The following is a 21,616-nucleotide window of genomic DNA, read 5'->3' on the forward strand; positions in this document are numbered from 1 at the left end:
TGAGGTTTAGTCCTCCTTTGATTCCTTTGACATTGGTTATTTGCCCTCCTCCCCCAGTTCTCTTAAATTTGGACCACATGATCGATCATAACTGTAGAATTTTCATCTTGGAAACAGAACAATTTATTTGACTTCTCTACCTTTTCTCCATTTAATAAATGAGACAAATGAGGAACAGAGAAGACAAAATTGCAGTCACCTGTAAATTAAAAGCAGATCTAGACCCAGAATTCCAAGACCCACTGGATTTAGATACTACCACTGTCATGTGGTGATTAGAAAATTCATATTACTTTACTGTATCACTTTGCACATGCCACCCCTCCACCTTTAAGATTCAGCAAAAATTTTAATGTGGAAGAATAAAAAGTAGTTTCAATCCTCTCTCCTGAGTACAAGATTTCCCAAAAGAGCTGACGCAAAGCACTTTCATAACCAAATTTAATATAAAAGCACTGCAAGTATGCAAATAAGGCACAAAGACAAACTTTAGAAATTAACTAAAGAGATAAAGAATTAACATGGTGCCATGTTTAAAGTTAAACTTCAGTCTTAAATACCTGTTCTTTTCTGTTCCACAAACCACAAGAAACTCTTACCCCAAACAGTCTTACCCCTGCTGTAAAGACACACCTGGACTGGAAACAGACAGAGCAAGCGAGCTACTCATTAATTCTCTTTTTTCTTTTTTTTTTTTTTTTTTTTTTTGGGCAGAGTCTATTCTGATATGCTCACCCCACCCCCACTCTGTTCTACTTCAGTGTCAGAAGGAAATGAAGCCACAATGAGAACAAAAAAGAGCTATAACTCCTTTTGCCCCCTTCTTCTTTCCTCCCTCCTCACTTTCCTCTTACCTCAGAGCTACTGCACCCTAATTAGAGTCTAGTGACTTCCTTGTGTGCCTGAGGGAGGAATGATGAGCAGGAACTGCAACTACAGGCAAATGACACCCAGAAACCACACTCTTTTGTAAGTAAGAGGCCTTACTTACAGTACCCAAGTCAGAGCAATGTCGCTGTCTTTGGAAGAATTTGTCCATTCTCTTGACCTCAGGACTCTCCCCAGGGTCCTAGAAATCCAGGCAGGCATCTATGTGGAAGGTAAGTACTCCCCTCCCTTATCTCTTGGTTGTCTAGAAAGTGCTTATAAGGTATATACTCTTGGGGACTGGAGGGGGACGTTTTAATAGAAAATATTTGTTCTGTTAAACAGATGATCGTAAAAGTAAAAAATTAACTGACAGTGATAAAAAACCCAAAATGTCGGCGAAGGGAAAAACTATAAAGGACTCTGGGGTTGGGAGGTAGGAAATTTAGTGTAGCTTCTTGAACTTTTTTGTGGGCCTTCGAATAACTCAACATGAATAGTGAATTATTTATTTTCTTTGAAGTTTTGTGTAGTCAAAGTGAAAAATTGTTATCCATATTTATTTTTCAGAATATAAAAACAAGTTATTTTTCTAAAGCAAAAGTAACTATTAAAAGCACAGTGTTTAGAAAGAGAAATTTACCAAACTCTTAATCATTTCTAAATGTTGTGAATGTCAATGTTTTTTTCTTTAGTGACTTAAATGATGACATTCTTATTTGGAGGTACAGAAATTAATATTAAATGATCACAACATAAATACCAAGAATTTATGTTGAAAGTCAATTCAGTTAACATTATTGACTGCTTAGTGTGTTTCAATGTAGTTAACAATGTTAATTCAATATAAGAATAAAATATACACCCTAGCATCTTTAAGCAATTAATTTTAATACATGGAAGACATCATTTTCTAGGAAAATATATAATTCGGGTCATAAGAGTTATAGAACTGAGGAAGAAGTGGAATTGGGTCCTTCCTGCTGAGAAAATAGATTAAAGAATGATGTTAGTAGGCAAATCTTCCCATCCATATGCAAAGGATTATATTAGATATTATATTTTAAAATAAAGATCACATCTAGCTCACACATGCACACATCTACAGGTGATAAATTGGAATTTGTACAGGGTATTGGTTTACTAAGGAGCCTAATTAATTTGTAATTGATTATTTTGGACCTGACCATATTTTTCACTTATGAAATGTTATGATCTGTCTGTTCCTAAGTCAGTCCCAAATCATTTTTGTCTCCGGTTGTACCAGTGAAGCTTTGTGTAAGACGTCCTTCTTTGAGTGCATGTCACCAAGATGTTTGCTTATATTATTTTATGTCAACTTTATAATTTTATTATTTCACTTCTTTAATTCATTTGGGGGACGCTTGCTATGAGGTGCACAGGGATACAATTTTAGTTATTTTCTGTAGAGTAAACCTGATTTCCCAGGAATATTTACAAAGATAACTAGCCTTTCCTCTTTGATTTATTTTTCTGCTTTTAAATTATATTCTCAAATCTTGAACTGTCTCTTAAATATGCCTTCTATTTTATTTATCTTTTTTCTCTATTTTGCCGAAATCACTCTATTTTTGTTACTATGACTCTAGAATAAGTATTAATGAAATATATAGATAAAAATATTCATACATAGACAAGCCCTTTATTTTTACTCCTAAGTTAGTTATTCATAGAATTTTCAAATACATCCTTAAATATTGATTGCTTAAGAAATTGTACTGACATTTGTACTGCATTGTATTCATTTTTATAAAGTAGACATGGAAATAAGTGAAATTTTTATTGTCCTACAAAAGAACATAATGTTTTTCTGTGTTTTGAGACCATCTTCTCCATCTTTTATTAATTTATTACCATGACATACTTCAATTAAGAGAAAAAAGCAAATGTCAAGAATTTTTACAAAGTAAGTACATTCATGAAACCACACCCCAGGTCAAGAAATAGAAAATTACAACTCTTCTGTAAGTCCCATGTTGTTCCCTTTCTCTGTATCATTTACCCACCATCCTTCCCAAAGGTAACCATTATCATGGCTTTTGTCCACTTAGGAACTTTTATATAAATGGCAAATTATAACATATATTTTCTTCAGGATGGCATGTATGTTCGTTCAATTTTATATTGTAAAATTAATCCACATTGTTCAACATAGTATATCCATTTCAGGGTATATATTATACCACTGGAGGAATATACCATGATTTATTCATTGGCTTTATTGGGTATTTGGATTATTTCAGTTTGGAATTATTGCAAATAGTGTCATGAGCATTCTTTACATGCATGCTTGCATGTATAGGCATTCAGCTGGATACATAACTAAAGGAATTGTCATGTTATATGTGTACTTCAACCTTACTAAGTAATGAAGAATGAGTTTCCTAAGTTGTTTTACCAATTTACATTGCCACCAGCACTATTATAAGTGCTCCATTTAATCCATATCCTTTGCAAAACTTGGTATTTTTTTTTTTTAAATTTCAGTTATTCTGATAAAAGAATAGTGGTAGCATATTGTGTATGATAACATGCTACAGAATTGTGGCTTTCAAATTTAGTGGCATATTGGAAAGGTCTGGGGAATATTAACTATACAGATACCTCCTCAAAAGAAGGATTTAATTATGTAAGATAAGATTTTGCCATCAGGTTTTTAAAAATCTCTCTGATAATTGTAATAAGTCAAACTTGACAACTACTACTTTAAATAACTTCTTCAATTATCCTCTTGCAAGCAAGTTTGGCTACTTGAATCTTTATATAAATTTGAGAATTAACTTACCCACTTCTACAAAAGTTCTTGTGGAATTTTGATTGGCCGAATTGGCACTATTTTAGATTAGCTTATGATACATGAACCTGGTATAGCTGTCTAGTTTTAAATATCTCCTTTCACATGTGCCAATAACATTTTAAAAATTTTTTATTACTGCACTTCTTTTTTAGATTTTTTTTCTTAGTAGATTTTTTAAATTCCTTTATAGTGGTATATTTTGAGTTTTCATTTTCTCTTTGTTGTTCGTTGGGTTCCCAGACTGAATCTTTATTTTATATTTTATGTAAGTATTCATGTTTTCTGTTAATATTGACATGTCTTAGATTTTCTTGCCAATGACTGTAGTTATTTTTCCTCCTTCAGTTAAAGCACTGATTAGCACTTCCATAGTATTGAATAGGAGTTGTGATTAAGAACTTCTCGTCTCATTCACCACACACAGTTTCAACAATTTGCCATTATGCAAAATGTTGGTTTAGGTTAAAGAAGTTTCTAATTCTAACAGTTCTATTAAAATCATGAATGCATGTCTAATTTGTCGAGTACTCTTTCTGTACCTTTATGACAATTATGACTTTTTACGTAGTGTTTTGGATGTTAAGCCTTTTACTTGTGGACTAAAGCAATTTAGACATATATCACAGATTTGGTTCAAAAAATTTTTAAACTTTAAAAATATCTTTTAGGGAATTATACTGGTTTATAATTTTTATTTTTTGTAATGGTCTAGCCAGGAGTTTGTATTACATCATGCTGAACTTTCAGAGCTGCTTCTTTCTATTCTGCTCATATTAAAACACTTGGCAGAATTCCCAGTGAAGTCATTTGGAATAGAATTTCTAATGTAGAAGTGTTTTAAATTATCCCTTCAATTTTTTAAATGGTAAGGTATTCCCATCCATGAGCATAGTTTATCTATCTTTAAAAGAAACAAAAAACAAATATCATGTAGATCACTTATTAAATTTTTGAAAAACTCTCTCCATAGAGATTTTATGCATCCTAGGCTTTCTCCTAGATTGCAGTCATATACATATGTGTGTAAACAGTTATAAATAGACTGATACAACATTTCTTTTGTTTTCTCATTATCACTGTGAAGTAGAGAATTGCAAGAAAATATTATCAACAGTATACTGGTGAAGTCTCATAAATTATAATAATTTATCTTTATTTCATTGTTTTTCCTAAATAGATATTGATATAATCAGAAAATATCAAGAATTATATCTCTTTCCTACTATGTCTTGTACCTGTCTTATTCATGCCATGGCCTGTACTACAGTACTGTGTTGAGCAATAAAGGAAATTATTCTCTTATTCCTCATCATAAGGAAACTGCATCAAAAAGTCCTCCATTGAGTGTCATGCTCTAAAATTGGTGTTTAATCTTTACAAAATTAAGGAAGTTCCCATTGAGCCCTTGCTTTCTAGGTGTTTTCCTGGTAAGCTAATATTTTTATTGAACTTGTATCAATATTTATTTATCATAAAGACAATAATATGTTTTGGTGACTATAGTCTGTTAATGTGAATTAACTTTAAATTTTTTTTGGCATTGAAGAGTCCTTTCATGTTATATATACATTTTTGAAATATGATATAGGAGTTTTATAATATAGTTAATATTTTTGCATTCAACCATAATGGAAATGAGCTAACATGCTCATCTCTTTTAGATTCAGCATAACACTAACTTCCTAAAATGAGCTACATAGATTTGTTATTTTCTATTTTCTCCGGTGGTTTACAAAAATAGATATTAAGCTCTTCCTTAAAATTTGATAGAATCTTCTGTAAGAACTAGAAAGATGAAAGTTTTTGGCTGGATATCAGATTTTTTTTTTAAAATATTCTCCTTTGCTGCTTTTATTGATTTGGCTTGATTTTTAATATTTTCCTTTCTTGTTTCTCTGTTTGCTTTTTGCTTCTTTTCTAGTTTCCTTGTTGAAAAAGAGCAGTCATTTTAAAAACATTTCTTGCTTCTTGATAAATGTGTTGAAAATTATATATTTTTTCTAATTTCTTTGTTCACTTTCCCATAAAGTTATTTTATTATTACTCTTTAAGAACAATTTATTTCTTTCAAATCCAATGGCTATTTTATTTGTCTATGCAAAATATATTGATAGAATTTCTTTTTGCTACCCACTTACTTTTAATTAATAGTTGCATGTTACTAGAAAGCAATCATCTGTATTATATAGTTTCTCTGTAATTGTTTGAGGCTTCCTTTATTTCACAATATAATAATGTCTTGCTTTAAGGAATATTATGCATATTTAAAAACAAAACGTGTTTTGATATTTGGTATAGCATCTTTCAATATACACCAAATATTTTGAGTTTATAATTGTTTTACTTGGATATTTGCTCTCACTGCTTCTTATTCATCTGCTATATTGTTTTCTGAGAGTACAATGTAAGATTATCACTTTAAAAGTTTTTCATCTATTTAGTTTACCCATTTGTCTTTTGTTTCGTATTTTTTGAGGTTGAGTAGCTGGATGTATTTATGTTTATGAGAAGTATATATATATATATATATATATAAACATACATATATATATCTTTTCACCTTGTCCTTTCTAATATTTTCCATTACATTCTATTTTCTTAGATAATACTACTACTCCAGCTTTCTTTTTTTATTATTATTTATGCATACAAGAGCTGGGGTACAGGCCAGAGGTGTTGGGGGTGAGAGGATTCACCAGAGACAGAGTGGGGAACAGAACCGGCAGATTGACCAAAGTACATTGCTGAGGGGAGCAGTGGGTGACACAGGAGAGGTCTGCTGTGCCATGTGGGTCAGCTCCCTGGCTGACGGGAGGATCGAACTCATGCTGCAGAGGCTGCAGACAGCCTCATAGGTTGCGTCCCAACCCCTTGCGCCACCAGGGAGGCCCCATTACCCCAGATTTCTTTCTGAATACTTTTCTTAAACATTTATCTTGAATATCCAATGTCTTTTTTTTAAGTGTAAGAACATATTTTTCATAGTATTTCTTGCATCAATGCAGGCAGTAGATCAGGTTTTGCTCCTCTTATGGTGATGACTCCATGACAGGAGAATTTGGGGGAAGGGAGGCTTGAAGGAACTTGAAAAAAACTGACATGCAGTTGTGTTAGGTTCTATGTCACTGAGCTGAAAGCTCCCAACTTGGAATCACAATGATGAAAGGCAGTATGATATTCTTAATTACATCTAGCTAAAGAATTTATTATTAAGTTGTCTTATTGATTTGAGGCATAAATCTGGGTTATAAACTCAAGACTATGGGTACAAGTGTTCTTTTGAATTAATATTTTTGTGTCCTTTGGGTAGATACCTAGGAGTGGAATTGCTGGATCATATGGAAGTACCATTTTTAGCAATTTGAGGAACCTCCAAACAGCTTTCCATAGTGGTTGGACCAGTTTGCATTCCCACAAGCAGTATAGGAGAGTTCCTTTTTCTCCACATCCTTGCCAACAACTGTTTTTGCCATTTTTTTAATATGTGCCATTCTCACTGGCCATAAGATGGTATCTCATTGTGGTTTTGATTTGCATTTCCCTGATTGCAAGTGATGTTGAACATTTTTTCATATCCCTGTTGGCCATTTGCATTTCCTCTTTGGAGAAGTCTTTTTAGCTCCTCTGCCCATTTTTTTGACTGGGTTATTTACTTTGTTTATGTGTTGAGTTTTGTGAGCTCTTTGTAGATCTTTGTGATCAGTCCTGTATCGCTAGTATTATGTGCAAAAATTTTCTTGCAATCAGTGTCTCTTTGTTTTGGTTAATGTCTCTTTTTCTGTATAGAGCTCTTAAGTTTGATGTAGTCCCAGCTGTTTACCCTTCCCTTCACTATCTTTGCTTTGGATGATGTGTCTTTAAAGATGTTACTGAGGTCTATGTCATGGAGTGTTTCACCTATATTTTCTTCTATGTATTTTATGGTGAAACACATTTCTTAAGCAATGAAACATGAAGGTTGAAATTACCTCTTGATCCATGGACTGCATGGATTGAGTTAGGAGGCAAGAAAACATTCATCTCCTTATACAGCTCCATCAGAGCTGTTGTGTGACTAGGTGTATTGTGAATGAACATTAATATTTTGAGGGGCCTCCCCTGGTGGCACAGTAGTTGAGCACTGGGCTGTGAAGCTGCCCGTCAGCCTATGCAGCTCTGGTTCATTTCCCGGCTGCCGGTGAGAGTCCCACATGGTGTGACAGACCTCTCCTGCCACGCCCGCTGCTCCCCTCAGCAGTGTATTTCATCAGTCTGCCTGCTCTGTTCCCCGCTCTGGCTCTGGTGAATTCTCTCACCCTCCCGCGCTTCTGCCTATCCCCAGTGCTTGTATAAATAAATAAATAAATCTTTTAAAAAAATAGTATTTTGAAAGAAATCTAGATATGAACAGTGGATCTCAAAAATGAGTGGGAAAATCTCAATAAATCATGTTGTAAATAGATGTGTTGACATCTAGTATTTTTTGTTCCATTTAAGATCACAGAGTTTGCATAATTTTTAAGGACCCAAGGATTTTCAGAATGATAATCATTGGCTTCACTTTGAAGTCATCAGCCTTTAACAAGAAAGTTAATCTGTCCTTTCAAGTTTTGAATTTAATTATTGATTCCTCCTCTCCAGCTATGAAGGACCTGAAATGGTAACTTCCATTACATTGAAAATCTACATTGTCTACATCGAAACATTATTTTGGTATACATTGAAAATCTGTTTAATGTAACCACCTTCATCAGTGATGTTAGCTAGGTCTTCGGATTAACTTGCTGCAACTTCCACATCACTTACTGCTTTATCTTTTACATTTATGTGATAGAGACAGCTTCTTTCCTCATGCACCAACACCTGCCAACTTTAGACTTTTCTGCAATGTCCTCACTCCTCTCAGCTTTCTTGAATTTAAGAGAATTAGAGCCTTTTTCTGGATTAGATTTTCAATTAAGGGAATGTTGTGCTTCATTTGATTTCTGCAGAACACAAAATCTTTCTCCATATCAGTGATAAAGCTATTTTGCTTTCTCATCATTTATTTAACCACAGAAATAGGTCACATTTCCTTTAAGAACTTGTTTTTTTGCATTCACAACTTTATTAACTGGTATAAGAGATCTCTCTCAGTTGTTGACATGCCTTCCTCACCAAGTTTAATCATTTCTGTTTTTTTATCTAAAGTGAGAAACATGATTCTTTTTTCACTTAACCACTTAGAGGCCATAGTAAGGCCTCTATTTATTGGCTTAATTTCAAAATTTTTGTGTTCCTGAAATTAGGGATGTCTGCGGAGAGGGAGAAAGATGGGGAATAGCCAGTTGGTAGAGCAGTTAGAAAATACATTTATTTTATGAGAGTGGCTCATGGTTTGCCAAAAGCTTTACAGTAGTAACATCAAAGATCACTGATCACCAGTCACAATAATAGAATTGATTATAATGAAAAAGTTTGAAATACTATGAAAATTGACAAAATATGACACACAGATGCAAAGTGAACACACACTGGAGGAAAAATGGTGCCTATAGGTTTGCTCCACATAAGGTTGCCACAAACATTCAATTAGTAAAATCTGCAGCATCTGCAAAATATAATAAAGTGAAACATACTAAAACACGATATGCCTGTATTTATATAAGTGGAACTTTCAAGCCGACAATTGCAAAGCCAGTTTTGGTCACAGAGTGAACTCATGCATGGAATTTTCCATCCATTACCTAATTAATCAGGAATTTATTTGATTAGAAAAATCAAGGGGCCTCTCTGGTGGCACAGCAGGTTGAGCGCAGTGCTGTGAAGCTGTCCTTTGCCTCTGCAGAGCGAGTTCATTCCTGGCCAGCCAGGGAGATTCCCACATGCCGCGGCAGACCTCTCCCATCTCACCCGCTGCTCCCCTCAGCAGTGTATTTCAGTCCATCTGCCTGTTCTGCTCCCTGCTCAGTCTCTGGTGAATCCGCTTACCCTCCCATGCCTCTGGCCTGTACCCCAGTTCTTGTATAAAAATAAATAAATCAATCTTAAAAAATAAAGAAAACTCATCAATTAAAAAATGAGTGTATACCCTTTGTGTCTATGTAACCTTTATATCTATCTATATATCCTATATATCTTCATATTTATGACCATTATAAATCATGTATAATAATAAAACTTGTAAAAGATACTGTAAAGATAAAATTAACTATTTAAACAATTTAAAATTTTTATTAATCCCATTTTTCTCACAAGTGTTAGCTTTATTATACTATATTACCTATTTATATAGGTTAATGAAAGCAATATTATTGAAATCATATTGATAATGTTAAAAATTTTCATTACTGCATACTTTAAAATGTATGATATTGTTGATGTGTGATAAAGGGGTCCAAAGAGATGGTTGTAATTTATTTGAGCATTTATTTTGAGAGATAGCTGCTAAGGATACCTCATAAAAAGTCCCACTTACACATACGTAATATATACTTAGAGTATGTTTAATCCTAATATTTATGGCTCTCAATATACATGTGAAAAAATCTTTTATCAGATTTTGCTTTTTCTTTAGTTAGCAATCCTATGCTGTTGATGACAAATTTGTACTAGGAACAGACATACTATGACATATTTTCTTTTTAATAGATTTTCCAATCTTCAGTTCTCAAGAGTCTTTAGTGGTATCTTGCAAAATTATATCTGTTTTGTGAACGTTAGTATAGTTAAAATTAGATTATAACAATTCTTGACACATAGAATCCATTATATGAAAATATATTGCAAGTAAATGAATGACTTAGGAAAATTTCTTTCTTTTTTTTTTTATTCCTAATATATTTTAGGAATAGATTAGGATTCCTGATGCAGGAATAAATTAGCAGTTTTAAATATTAAATACCAGTAAAGTTAAAATATTAGAAACTCTTTATGTTAAACACTAGCATAATTTGATTTTATTTTATGTAGAAATGAATATGAACTAGAGTTGTAAGGTTTTCTTCTTATCTCACTTTTTTAAATACTCTGGAATATGTAGCATATTTTGGAGAGCCTTGCTATGAAATAACATTATTGCCATGACAATCTGAGATGACATCACTGGGTAAGTTAGCTCATGAAAAATTGTGACATATGCCAATAGATTAATTGACCTGTGTCATCACATCATCTTTAGTTCTCTGAAAGAATATATCCAAGGAACAAATTAGTAGAATAAAAAAAAAATGATGTCCTTTATTCCAGTTCTCTTTTTCTTTTGGGTATAGCATAGAATTGTGCTTCCCAGTCCTTTTGTAGTCATTGACTTGCATTGGCCAATGTAGTGAAAGCAGAAGAAATGTGTATCATTTGAGGACAGATGCTTTTAAGCGTCAGTTCGTAATATAACATATTTACTCTGGTAAATATGATTTAATATACCATCATCCTGATAATATAATATGTTAAAATGGAGCCATCTATAGTCTGGCTCATACAAACTTATAAGAGGATTTTTTAATAAGGTTTATTCATGTTCTGCCCACCTGGAGAGTATAAGAAATCCTATAATAAATTCCATCATTATAGAATCATCAACATTTTATAAAAATTTATAACATTTTAGTGCTGGCAATTTGACTATACAAATTGGGTTACTGAAGTAAACATGACAAGAAATAACTAGTACTAGCTATTTCTTTGTCTTTTAATAACTTTTTTCTGATTATAATTACTATTTAATAAGCACAACATCAAAGAACTGTTGTAATTCTAAACTGGTTGATAAGTATACTGCATAATGATACTTAGTGAATTATGCATTATATGATCATGACTTTTATGGATTTGGTGAGGGCATATGGCAAAAACCAATTATGCCTATTTTAATGCTCAATATAATTATTTTATGGCTAATTGAATTTAATTTTGTTCAGGCTTAATTTAATAAACTAGGGACATGGCAGTAAAATCAGGATGAATTTGAAAATTACAACATCATATTCAACCTGTATCCTTATTTCATAGGTTTTAAATAGTCATACAAAACAAACTTGTTTTCACTTTTTAATATATATTCACAGCATTTATATTATATATAGCTTGTTGCATTAAGAGAATGCATTTTCAGCCAAATGAAAATAGCACCATTATTTCTCTACATAAGTTTATAAAGACTTAAGTAAAAAAATTAAATTTTTAATGTAAAATTTTTCTATGTCCTTATAGTATGTTCTGTTGAGCTTCACAGTCTGAAAGTGCTCTTGAGATTCAGGACAACCTAAGTTCGTAGACATTTAAAATAAAAAGACTTTCCTTAAAATTAAGTAACATTTATATACCAAAATTTAAAATTTATAATGCTTTGCTAAATATGTAAAAACTTGTTCTGTTTATGTATGTGGCAGATGGTTGGGCAGAAAAATAACTATCAGAATAGAATTTGAAAAACTTAAATGTTTGGTGTCATTTAAAAAATATATAGGAGTTACATTGATTTTGTAAATGTTAAAATTATATTTATGGCAACATTAATGCTATTTGAATTTTTTTTCTATGAAAATTTTGGAAACTTTTTTAAAAATCAGTATTAATCGGCCCCTGGAATGTCTTTAGGTGATGTACTTCATATTAATAAAAAATTAGCTTCTAATTATAATTAAACACTACATTTTTAAAAGTAAAAATGAAAATGTTTGGGATTTAAAATGTAAAAGCATTTAAAAGTTTAGTTCATTTCCATGTGTCTTTTCTTGCATTTAACACATTTTCCCTAAAATTTAGCGCAAGAAGTTCTTATTTAGGATAGAGTCTTAAAACAGGTATTTAAACATAAGCAAAAGCAGCTTTGATAAGAATAATTTCAGTTATTTTCAAAAGCTGTAGAGGAAACTGCTAATTTTTTTTTGGCATTGTTTTCTTAAGTGAAGATGTTGCAAAAGATGGACAGTTTTGTACAGTAAAGTACATTATTCACTTTTAGAGTGCTCATACTTAAAATTTTCCAACTTATTTTTTGTTAAGTGCCAGCCTTGAAGATATAATACAAAGTTAAAATATGGACTGCCAGCATATATGTTTGTATGTAATTATATATGGATAATTCATTCATCTCTATTTTGTAAAGAATGATTGAACAAAAGTTTAAATAAATATCCTATTTTTTTTTATTGGCAGCCAGATTTTCAGATGCTCTGAAATGCATATTGTGACTAGGGATATTGATTACTTAAATTCATTTTATCAGGTACCATTTAATGGTCAATTATATAACATTAAACAACATTTACTAAAGGGAAAAAAATCAAAACCTTTGCCTTTAGCATAGTAGTTTGTTATTGTATATTATGGTACTAATAAATTGTGTTAAACTCTACTAAAAAGCATTTTAAAAATAAAGTAGCTTAGGGCCTCCCCGGTAGTACAGTGGTTGAGCGCTGGGTTGAGAAGCTGCCTGCAGCCTGTGCAGTGCCGGTTTGATCCCCGGCATGCAGACCTCTCCTGCCGCCCGCTGCTTCCCTCAGCAGTGTACTTTGGTTCTTCTGCCTGTTCTGCTCCCTACTCTGGCTCTGGTGAGTTCTCTCACCCTCCCGTGCTTCTGACTGTATCCAGTGCTTGTATAAATAAATAATCATATCTTAAAAAAAAATAAAGTAACTTAAAGTAATAGGTAAAAGAAGTCTGAAAAATTAGTTTTGGAAATGTCTATGATGCAATATTCATGCTCTTGAATTTAAAAAATATACACTTTAATTGGACCATTTACTATTTTTCACTCCTAATAAATATTTGGAGTCTTTGTACTATTTAAAATGATAATTTTAGCAAAACCTATAAGAGGAAGTTTTCTTAAATGCAACATTTTCACATGAAATATACTTTTAAAGGATATTTAATTGTCAGCATTTGACAAGATTTTATTATTATAAAGAAAAATAGCATAAGGAAATGGAAGTTTTCGACTAACCTATGTCATGAATTAGCTATCCTCTTTTCTAATTCCTATAAAGAATAATTAGGACAAAGTGTTTTACTCTGGATTAGAAGTGTTAGTTTTAGTGATTCAGCATTTGTGTCAGTTAAGGGAAGAACACCTGCCTCATAAACAATGTGTGAATTCTAACCACAGGCCACAGAACTTTTTTTTTAATTTCTCTATTTACATCAGGAAAAAGTTAAAACACACTCAAGACAAATTTTTCCAGAACTTCTGAAATCAAATCATGTGTTTTGAATGAACTGTTCATTAGCAGACACCACTGATTTTTAATATTTCAATATTGGGTGTGTGTTCCTAGATATTTTAAAAGATCAGCAACTTTTAGTGTGTTCAGAGTTTATAGTTTTGACAGCAATGAAAATTTTAACTGGTATTAGACACAGATTTGTCCTCACTCCTTTCCTTTTTCCTTTCATTCTTTTACTTTAGTCAAGTAAATGGACATTACAGTTACTCTTTGACAGCAGTGTGCTTTGAGTACCCATCATGTGCTGTAGTAAAACAGAAACTGAGGTTGGTGGTGGTAGTTATAAAACCCAGGGTCATCAAATATTTCATTCAAAGACTAACTGATAATAACAAGGATAATAAGAGAGATGGCACCTAAAGAAATTCTAGATCACTTGTGCACATATCACATGCTTCACAAAATCAGGAAAACCAGGTGGCTCTGACCTGAGTTTCTGGCCTAAACCCACCAGCCGAGTCCTGGCAAGGGTGGCCTCCTGAGTGGTGTATAAATGTGAGCCTGCAGAGAGTTAATGTGGGTGTGCCATCTGTCCACGGGTGGGGAGAATAGCAACAGCTGCACTGTCCTAGAGCGACCCTCTGTAAATCCTGGAAGATAAGAACACTGAGGAGGGCATCTCCAGCTCCTGAAATGCCAGTAACAAGGTGTGCAGATGGGTTAGGAGATGACCCAAGTTCAAGGGTTCTCCAGGTGCCTCAGAACCACAACAACTTACTCACCTCCTTCCTTAACCTTAAGGATCTTTTCCCCTACCCTACACCCAAGTCCCATATAATTTATACATTAAAAAAGTAATTTATTGTATTCCTAGTAAATTTACTCTTTTTAGAATGAGAGTAATCTAGATGAACTAAACTAACCTCATTTTAGAGACAGAGACCTACCCAAGCTATGTTTTTGTGCATTTTTTCCCATTCAACAGGGACTACAACTTTTTCAAATAGCAGGATCAACAATGACCTTAATGATACTTCAATATAAGCAACACAGATAATCAAATGAGCAAATAAATCTCCAAGCATATTCATATACTTAGCTAAGATTCTGAGTGGTTATCTAAATACCTGGCATCAGCAGAGAATATTAGCTCACCTTTGCCCTAGAAATCAGGTCTCATGAAGCCAGAGGTAAATAATAGTTACAATGACATGTCAAGACAGTGATCACTGATGCTCAACAGGTTATGTGATCACTCCTGAATTGATACTGTTTTTACCAACTTTTAATTAGATCATCTAAATTTTCGAACAATATACCTAAAAGTTTTTTTTTATTTTTTAGTATAGAAATAACACTATTTTGAAAGATTTTTTTCTTTTTAGCTGTGTGATTTAAAATAAATAAATACTTAGCTTTTTTTTTAATTGAGGTAACATTGGTTTACCACACTGTGTATGATTTAGGGGAATAGGTTCACACCTTCTCAGATGTATGTTAACATACCACCCCCACGATCACCCATAGCCCTTTATCCTAGTACATCCTTCACCCACCCCCTTTACCCATGTCCACCCTGCCTCCTCCAGCAGCCTTAATTTCGCAGTGAAAGACACTTCAAAATTTGAAATTTAGGAAGCTACTTACAACATGTTTTAAAGTTTAAATGAGTGCTTTAAACCATTTAAAGTTAGAAGACTGGAAACTTCAATTTCTGCTATTAAGAACCACTCTTTTTGCTAGACATAATAAGCTATTCTTTTAAGTTCCCATTAAAAATTAAGAGTGAGACCATCTTGTATTTTTCTTTTTCTTTCTGGCTAATTTCACTGAGCATGATCCTTCCAGCTCCATCCATGTTGCTGCAAATTGCATGAGTTTATCTTCTTTGATTGCTGAATAATATTCCATGGTGTATATGTACCACATCTTCTTGATCCAGTCATCTATTTTTGGGCATTTAGGTTGTTTCCATAGCTTAGCTATTGTAAATAGTGCTACTATAAACATAGGGGTGCAGGTGCCCTTTTGAAAATAATGTTTCTGTGTCATTTGGGTAAATACGTGGATGGTCTCACTCATAGCAGGTTTTTATTTAGAAAACCTAAATAAGGGACCAGGAAAAAGACTAATTATAATAAAGAAAAAATCAAAAGCAACTATAAACCAGAGATACACTATGGGGGGTTGGGAGGAGAGGAAGGATTAGGGTCAAAATAAGGGGGGTGTAATTGTATGGGGAATATAACCAAAATTAAAATGCATGCATTGTGCAAAAATGAAAAATGATGTAAGAATTATATAGAATAAAATATTTAAAAAAGTGAAATTACTGATAGTTGCTTTTCACAGAAAATCACAATAGTATTGTATTTTTGTTGTTGTTGGACTTTGTCCTAGTTGCTTTTCAAATTCAGAGACCTCTGAAAAAAACAGAATTATTCAAGAAAGCAGGGTGTTGGGACTCCCTGGTAGCACAAGGGTTAAAGACTCTGTGCTATCAAGCTATCTCCAGCCACTGCATCATGAGTTCAATCCCTGGCCAGGGAGTTAACTCACAGGACACAGCAGACCTCTCCTGTCTTGCCTGCTGCTGCCTTCAGCAGTGTATTTCAGTAGATCTGCCTGTTCTGCTCCCCACTCTGTCTCTGGTGAATCCTCTTACCCCCTGCACCTCTGGCCTACACTACAGTTCTTGTATGCATAAATAAAAATCTTAAAAAGAAAAGCATGGTGTTTAAAAAAGAACAACACAGGCTCACAAATTCAATAAAATTCAGCAGTTCCTGTTTATTAATGTACCCATTGATGATTATGTGTTGAGTAACTAGAAAATCATATCAAACTTTCTGTAGAAGTGACTTTTTTCACAAACTGACATGAATTGTTTTCATTCACTGTTAGGCTATTTTTAGTAGCTATTGATAGTCTTTCAGTCTTTGCACATAGATAGTTTCACAAAATGACAGAAAACCTTAGATGAAATTTTCCCCAATATAAAGCATCTATTTAGGCAGGAGTAGTGTGTCAGTTATCTTCTTCTTGATACTCTGACGGCACCTCGCATGAAAGGTTCATTAGAGCCTTTTAAAGCAATATTCCAACAGAATCCAGCTGTCTTCTAGTTAGAAGATAGAACTGTTTTGAATCGGCTGCTGAACCAGGACTATAAAGCATACGTCTTTGTTCTCACCAGATTCTTACATCCTTTTGAAAAATCAGAGTGCCTATGTTACCCTTGGAACTAATCAACACATTTTGAATCCCATTCATTTCTCTGATGAATCAGTCTTACTAATATCCATTATCCTAATTAACAAAACTTATGTGTTCATAGGAAGTAAATGTAGGTACAGTTGTAATTATTTCAAGAGTATGGACTTCTGATTAATGTTTTGCATGTTAACTAGCCACTCTGGGGTTATATTTCTGATTAGTACGCTTCAAATGTTAACATTTTCCTCATTTCTTCATCATGGTTATAGGTTAAAACTATTGAACAGATGCATGTGTATCTTTATTGTCTATGCTGAAGTATTTTAAGTAAATTACATGCATATTATAATAATGTTAAATATTTATCTTCACACATTCCTGGTATTCTGGTCTCACTCTTAGCGGAGCATATCTATCCACATAGTTTCTTTTCTCAGTTTTAACTGCTAAATTTGCATGACTTTCCATGTTGACACGCAGTTCTGACTTCATTACCTAGTTAGTGGTTTGTAACAGTATATCTTAAACCTGCATATACTTTGGAAGCTGCTAGAGAACATTAAAAAATTTACACATTCCTGGATTCCACTAAAGATTCTCTAAAGAGAATCTTTAGAATTCTGGAGTATTAAACTTTTCCTAAATTGATTCTGGTGCAGACTGTTGGCAGCAATTATTTACAAAGAACTAGATAGGACTGTCTCTATTTAAGGATAAGCCTTTGACATAAGAAAAATAAATAGCAAGAACTGAGTATGTTGTCCCTTCCAAGTTTTTCCACACCAGTAGATTTCAGTACCTCATCATTCTCTTAGTGTCCCAGCACTGCATTCTGGAAGTCATTTTGGTGTGATTTTTCTACTTTTCTTTCCTACAGGGCCATTTCAATGTTGGCAGTTACTCTCCTATTGAGACTCTAATCTCTGAATGCTTACTTCACTGCAGCACCTGGTAATGAATCTCACGGCCCCAGTGTCTTCTGTTCCTCTGCAAACAGCTCTTAGAATTCTTATATACAGTAGGACTGTATTGCCTACATCCCTAATCTACTCCAATTCTCTCCAAACTGACATTTTATTTTATAATTAAGTCATTGTAGAAAGACTCTTGATATTTGATATTTCTTGAATATGTGTTGATTTGTTTAAATATGAAAACTAATACTTTCATTTATTGGAATACCCTTATCATCAATATTAATACCAGCTATCCAGATCAACTCAGTTTGTCACAAACATTATTAACACATATGCAGGGAATGATACTTAAAATTGTTACTGTCTCTATTAATGTGAGAAGATGGTCAAGAAAGGTAACACATGGATGCCCCAGTGTCTGAAGCACTTCACCAGAGCAAAACTTAAGCACCCTTCAGTGGAAAAAATAAATGCTGTTCAATAGAGAGGCCATTAACTGTATCTGGTTATTTAAATTAATTGTATGTAAAAATTGATTTCCTCAGTTACGTTGTTACATTTCAGGTGCTCCCAAGCCTTGTGTGGTTTTAGCTGTAGTATTAGGTCATTCCTCCCAACTCTATCAATTATATCAGACATATATATACACAACAGGAATATTTGTTTGGACAATGTGGTCATCAGACAAGACAATTTGCAACCAGAGCTCACTAGCCAAGGCACCAATCATTCCAGACTGAACTGAGCAGTTCATTTCAAGGAATGAGATTAAAATGTTGGCATACCTGTAACCCATTCGTGGCATAGCATGGTTGATTGGTTTAAGTCGGGGAAAATGTGGATCTTGAATGTATCTTTATTCCCAGTTCAAGTCCAGCTTCTTCTTTCTTACTTTCTCTTTCATAATATTCTTTGTTAGGAGATTTGACAAATGAAATGCCAATTTTTATTCAAGGAAAACCGCATGCTCATCCATAGGAAGACAATTAACCTTTGTCTTGACCAAGAAAAATCACACCAGTTTATAATAGCATTACATTATACTAAAGTATTCAGTCTTAGTATTACGTGAAAGAATAATAATGACACTAATGATGATTCTAGGTACTGATATGCACTTAAAAATTATTTTCTTTGATCTCCAAACCATTATTTCAGATATTACTACCCTCAATTTAAAGGTAAATTGAGGCACTGTCCCCAACTTTCAGTTTCTAATATCTGAGGTCACACATCTATGAAATGTAGAACCTGGATTGAAATTCGACTCCAGAAAAGGCAATATTATCTGTGGATTTTATGTAGGGAAATGCCTAGCAATGAATGGAAACTCTGTGTGTGTGTGTGTGTATGTGTGTATGTTTGAGAGAAGGGGGGGAGGGGGGGTTGGGGAGAGGAAGCAAGGGAGGGTGGGAGAGAGAGAGAGAGAAATCAGCCCTGGAATTCCACCCTGCACTTTTAACCTCAGTAACAAGCTTCACATCTTTGGTTTTACAAATGAAAATATTTTTTTTTCCCCATAAGACAAAGTAAGATTTGTAAGCACAGTGTGACCTAATATAAATTAAGCCTAGTGAAATATATATATGCCATTCCCTTACCTTTTGGATCAGTAACTATTAGCAGCTCCCCTAACTATATCTGTTCTTCCCCTCTGTAGTAAAGAGGTTTCAGCTGTGAACATGATATTACAACTTAATGTGGCCACTTGATTAAGTTTTGACCAATGCACTGTGAGAATATTTGACATGTGAAATTTCTGTTGCAAAGAGCAAAAAAGGTACATTTCCTCTTTCTCACTAGCTAAAAATTCAGATATGATGGTAAGAGCTATTGCTGCTATTTTAGAATTTAGGATGGAAATCTCATATTGAAGCATACAAAACAAATAGTAACAGAGAAAAAAAACTGGACTGTATGAAGATTCCATATCAACCGTTGCAAGTTATTGCTAGTTTATTACTTGAGAGAAATATTTTTGTATAAGCAATTAATGTTTTAGAAATTATGTCTATATCTGATCTGGAGTTCTTAAAGTGGGTTACCACCATTATTTTGTTTCTTAAAATAGAGAGGGAGTTTTGATGCAAACATATCAATTAATACTACAGAGAAAGTGTTGGGCTAGGCACAGCTTTCCTCATGTCAATAGTAACCCCAACGTTTTCCCAAGAATAACAATGGTTTATATAACTAAAAAATTTTCAAATTTTTTCTAGTCAGAAGGAGCAGTTTTCAGAAAGCAATAGTCAAATCTCCTCTGCAGCACACACACAAAAACCATTTTTTCTTGGTACTATCAATTCTATCAGATCAAAAACCTTTTAGCAGTCTTCTCCACAGTTCTTTGTGCCTAGCAGCAGTGTCTACTAGTTTGCTTGTTTCTGTTCTATATCATGTGTACACTTTCTACCTCCAGCTATGTTGAATATAAATTTCCCAAAGGAAAGAAATTCTTTGCCTTTATTTGTCTGTTAGTTGTCATTTTGCATCTTTCATTTCTGATAGTGTATAGGCTCAGTGAATTATATTAATATCTTAATAAGCATGTCTATTGAAAATTCTTTAAATAACTTATTAGCTCAAATTAGGTATGAAAGTTTGTTTTCAACTTTATAGAAATTTAGAGGTGATCTCTTTCACAGAAGGACAATTTAATATTTAGGATGGACTTTGGAATTTTATATTTTAGTATTTCTTAATCTGACTCTTTTTGAACATAAAATTCTTAAAAATACATTCATCTGATGTAAGACCTGAAACCATACAATACATAGAAGAAAACATAGGCAAAACACTCTGACATACATCTCAGAAATATCTTTAAAGGCTCATTCCCTAAAACAAAGAAAATGAAGGAAAAGATAAAACAGCTGTGATTACATCAAACTGAAAAGTTTCTGAACAAAAAAGAGACAATAACCAAGATGAAGAGATACCCCACAGATTGAGAGAAAATATTTGCACTCCACAAAACTGATAAGGGACTATATCTAAATCTATATCGAGCTTACACAACTCAACAAAAAACAAAATAAAAAGTCCAGTCAAAAAGTGAGCAGAAGAGCTAAAAAGACACTTCTCCAAAGAGAAAATGCAGATGGCCTACAGCATATGAAAAAATGTTCAACATCACTCATAATCAGGGAAATGAAAATCAAACCACAATGAGATATCACCTCACACCACTAAGAATGGTCCACATTAAAACAATGCTGGCAAGGATGTGAAGAAAAAGGAATCATTTTATATTACTGGTAGGAATGCAAACAGGCCCGGCCAACATGGAAAGCCATGTGGAAGACCCTCAAATTAATAAAAATGGGCCTATTATATGACCCATAAATGCCACTTCTAGGAATCTACCTAAAGGACACAAAAACATTCATTCAAAAGGACACCTGCACTCTTGTGTTCATCACAGCTCTATTTACAATAGATAAAATATGGAAACAACATAAATGCCCCCAAAGAGGTGACAAGATCAAGAAGATGTGGTATATATACACAACGGAATACTACTCAGCAATGGAAAAAAATAAACTTATGCCATTCACAACAACATGGATAGAGCTGGAAGGGATTATGATCAGTGGAAGAAGTCAGAGGGAAAAAGAAAAATATCAGATGGTTTCACTCATAGAAGGAACATATGGAAACCATACAAGGGA

At 33.4% G+C, this 21,616-nt stretch overlaps 1 protein-coding gene across 2 annotated transcripts in view; it reads left to right on the top strand.

Annotated features, from left to right (window-relative positions):
* Positions 1-1,009: 1,009 nt before the first annotated feature.
* Positions 1,010-21,616, top strand: part of THEMIS (thymocyte selection associated) — a gene marked incomplete at both ends in the record, with an annotated part of 142,487 nt that continues 121,880 nt past the window's right edge. For both annotated transcript variants that reach the window (XM_084259568.1, XM_084259569.1), the window contains one exon: positions 1,010-1,100. In XM_084259568.1, coding sequence (XP_084115694.1) covers positions 1,010-1,100 — 91 coding nt within the window. The remainder of the gene's footprint in view (positions 1,101-21,616) is intronic.

This window comes from Talpa europaea, assembly GCF_964194135.1.
Source record: "Talpa europaea genome assembly, chromosome: 2".
NCBI lineage: Eukaryota > Metazoa > Chordata > Mammalia > Eulipotyphla > Talpidae > Talpa > Talpa europaea.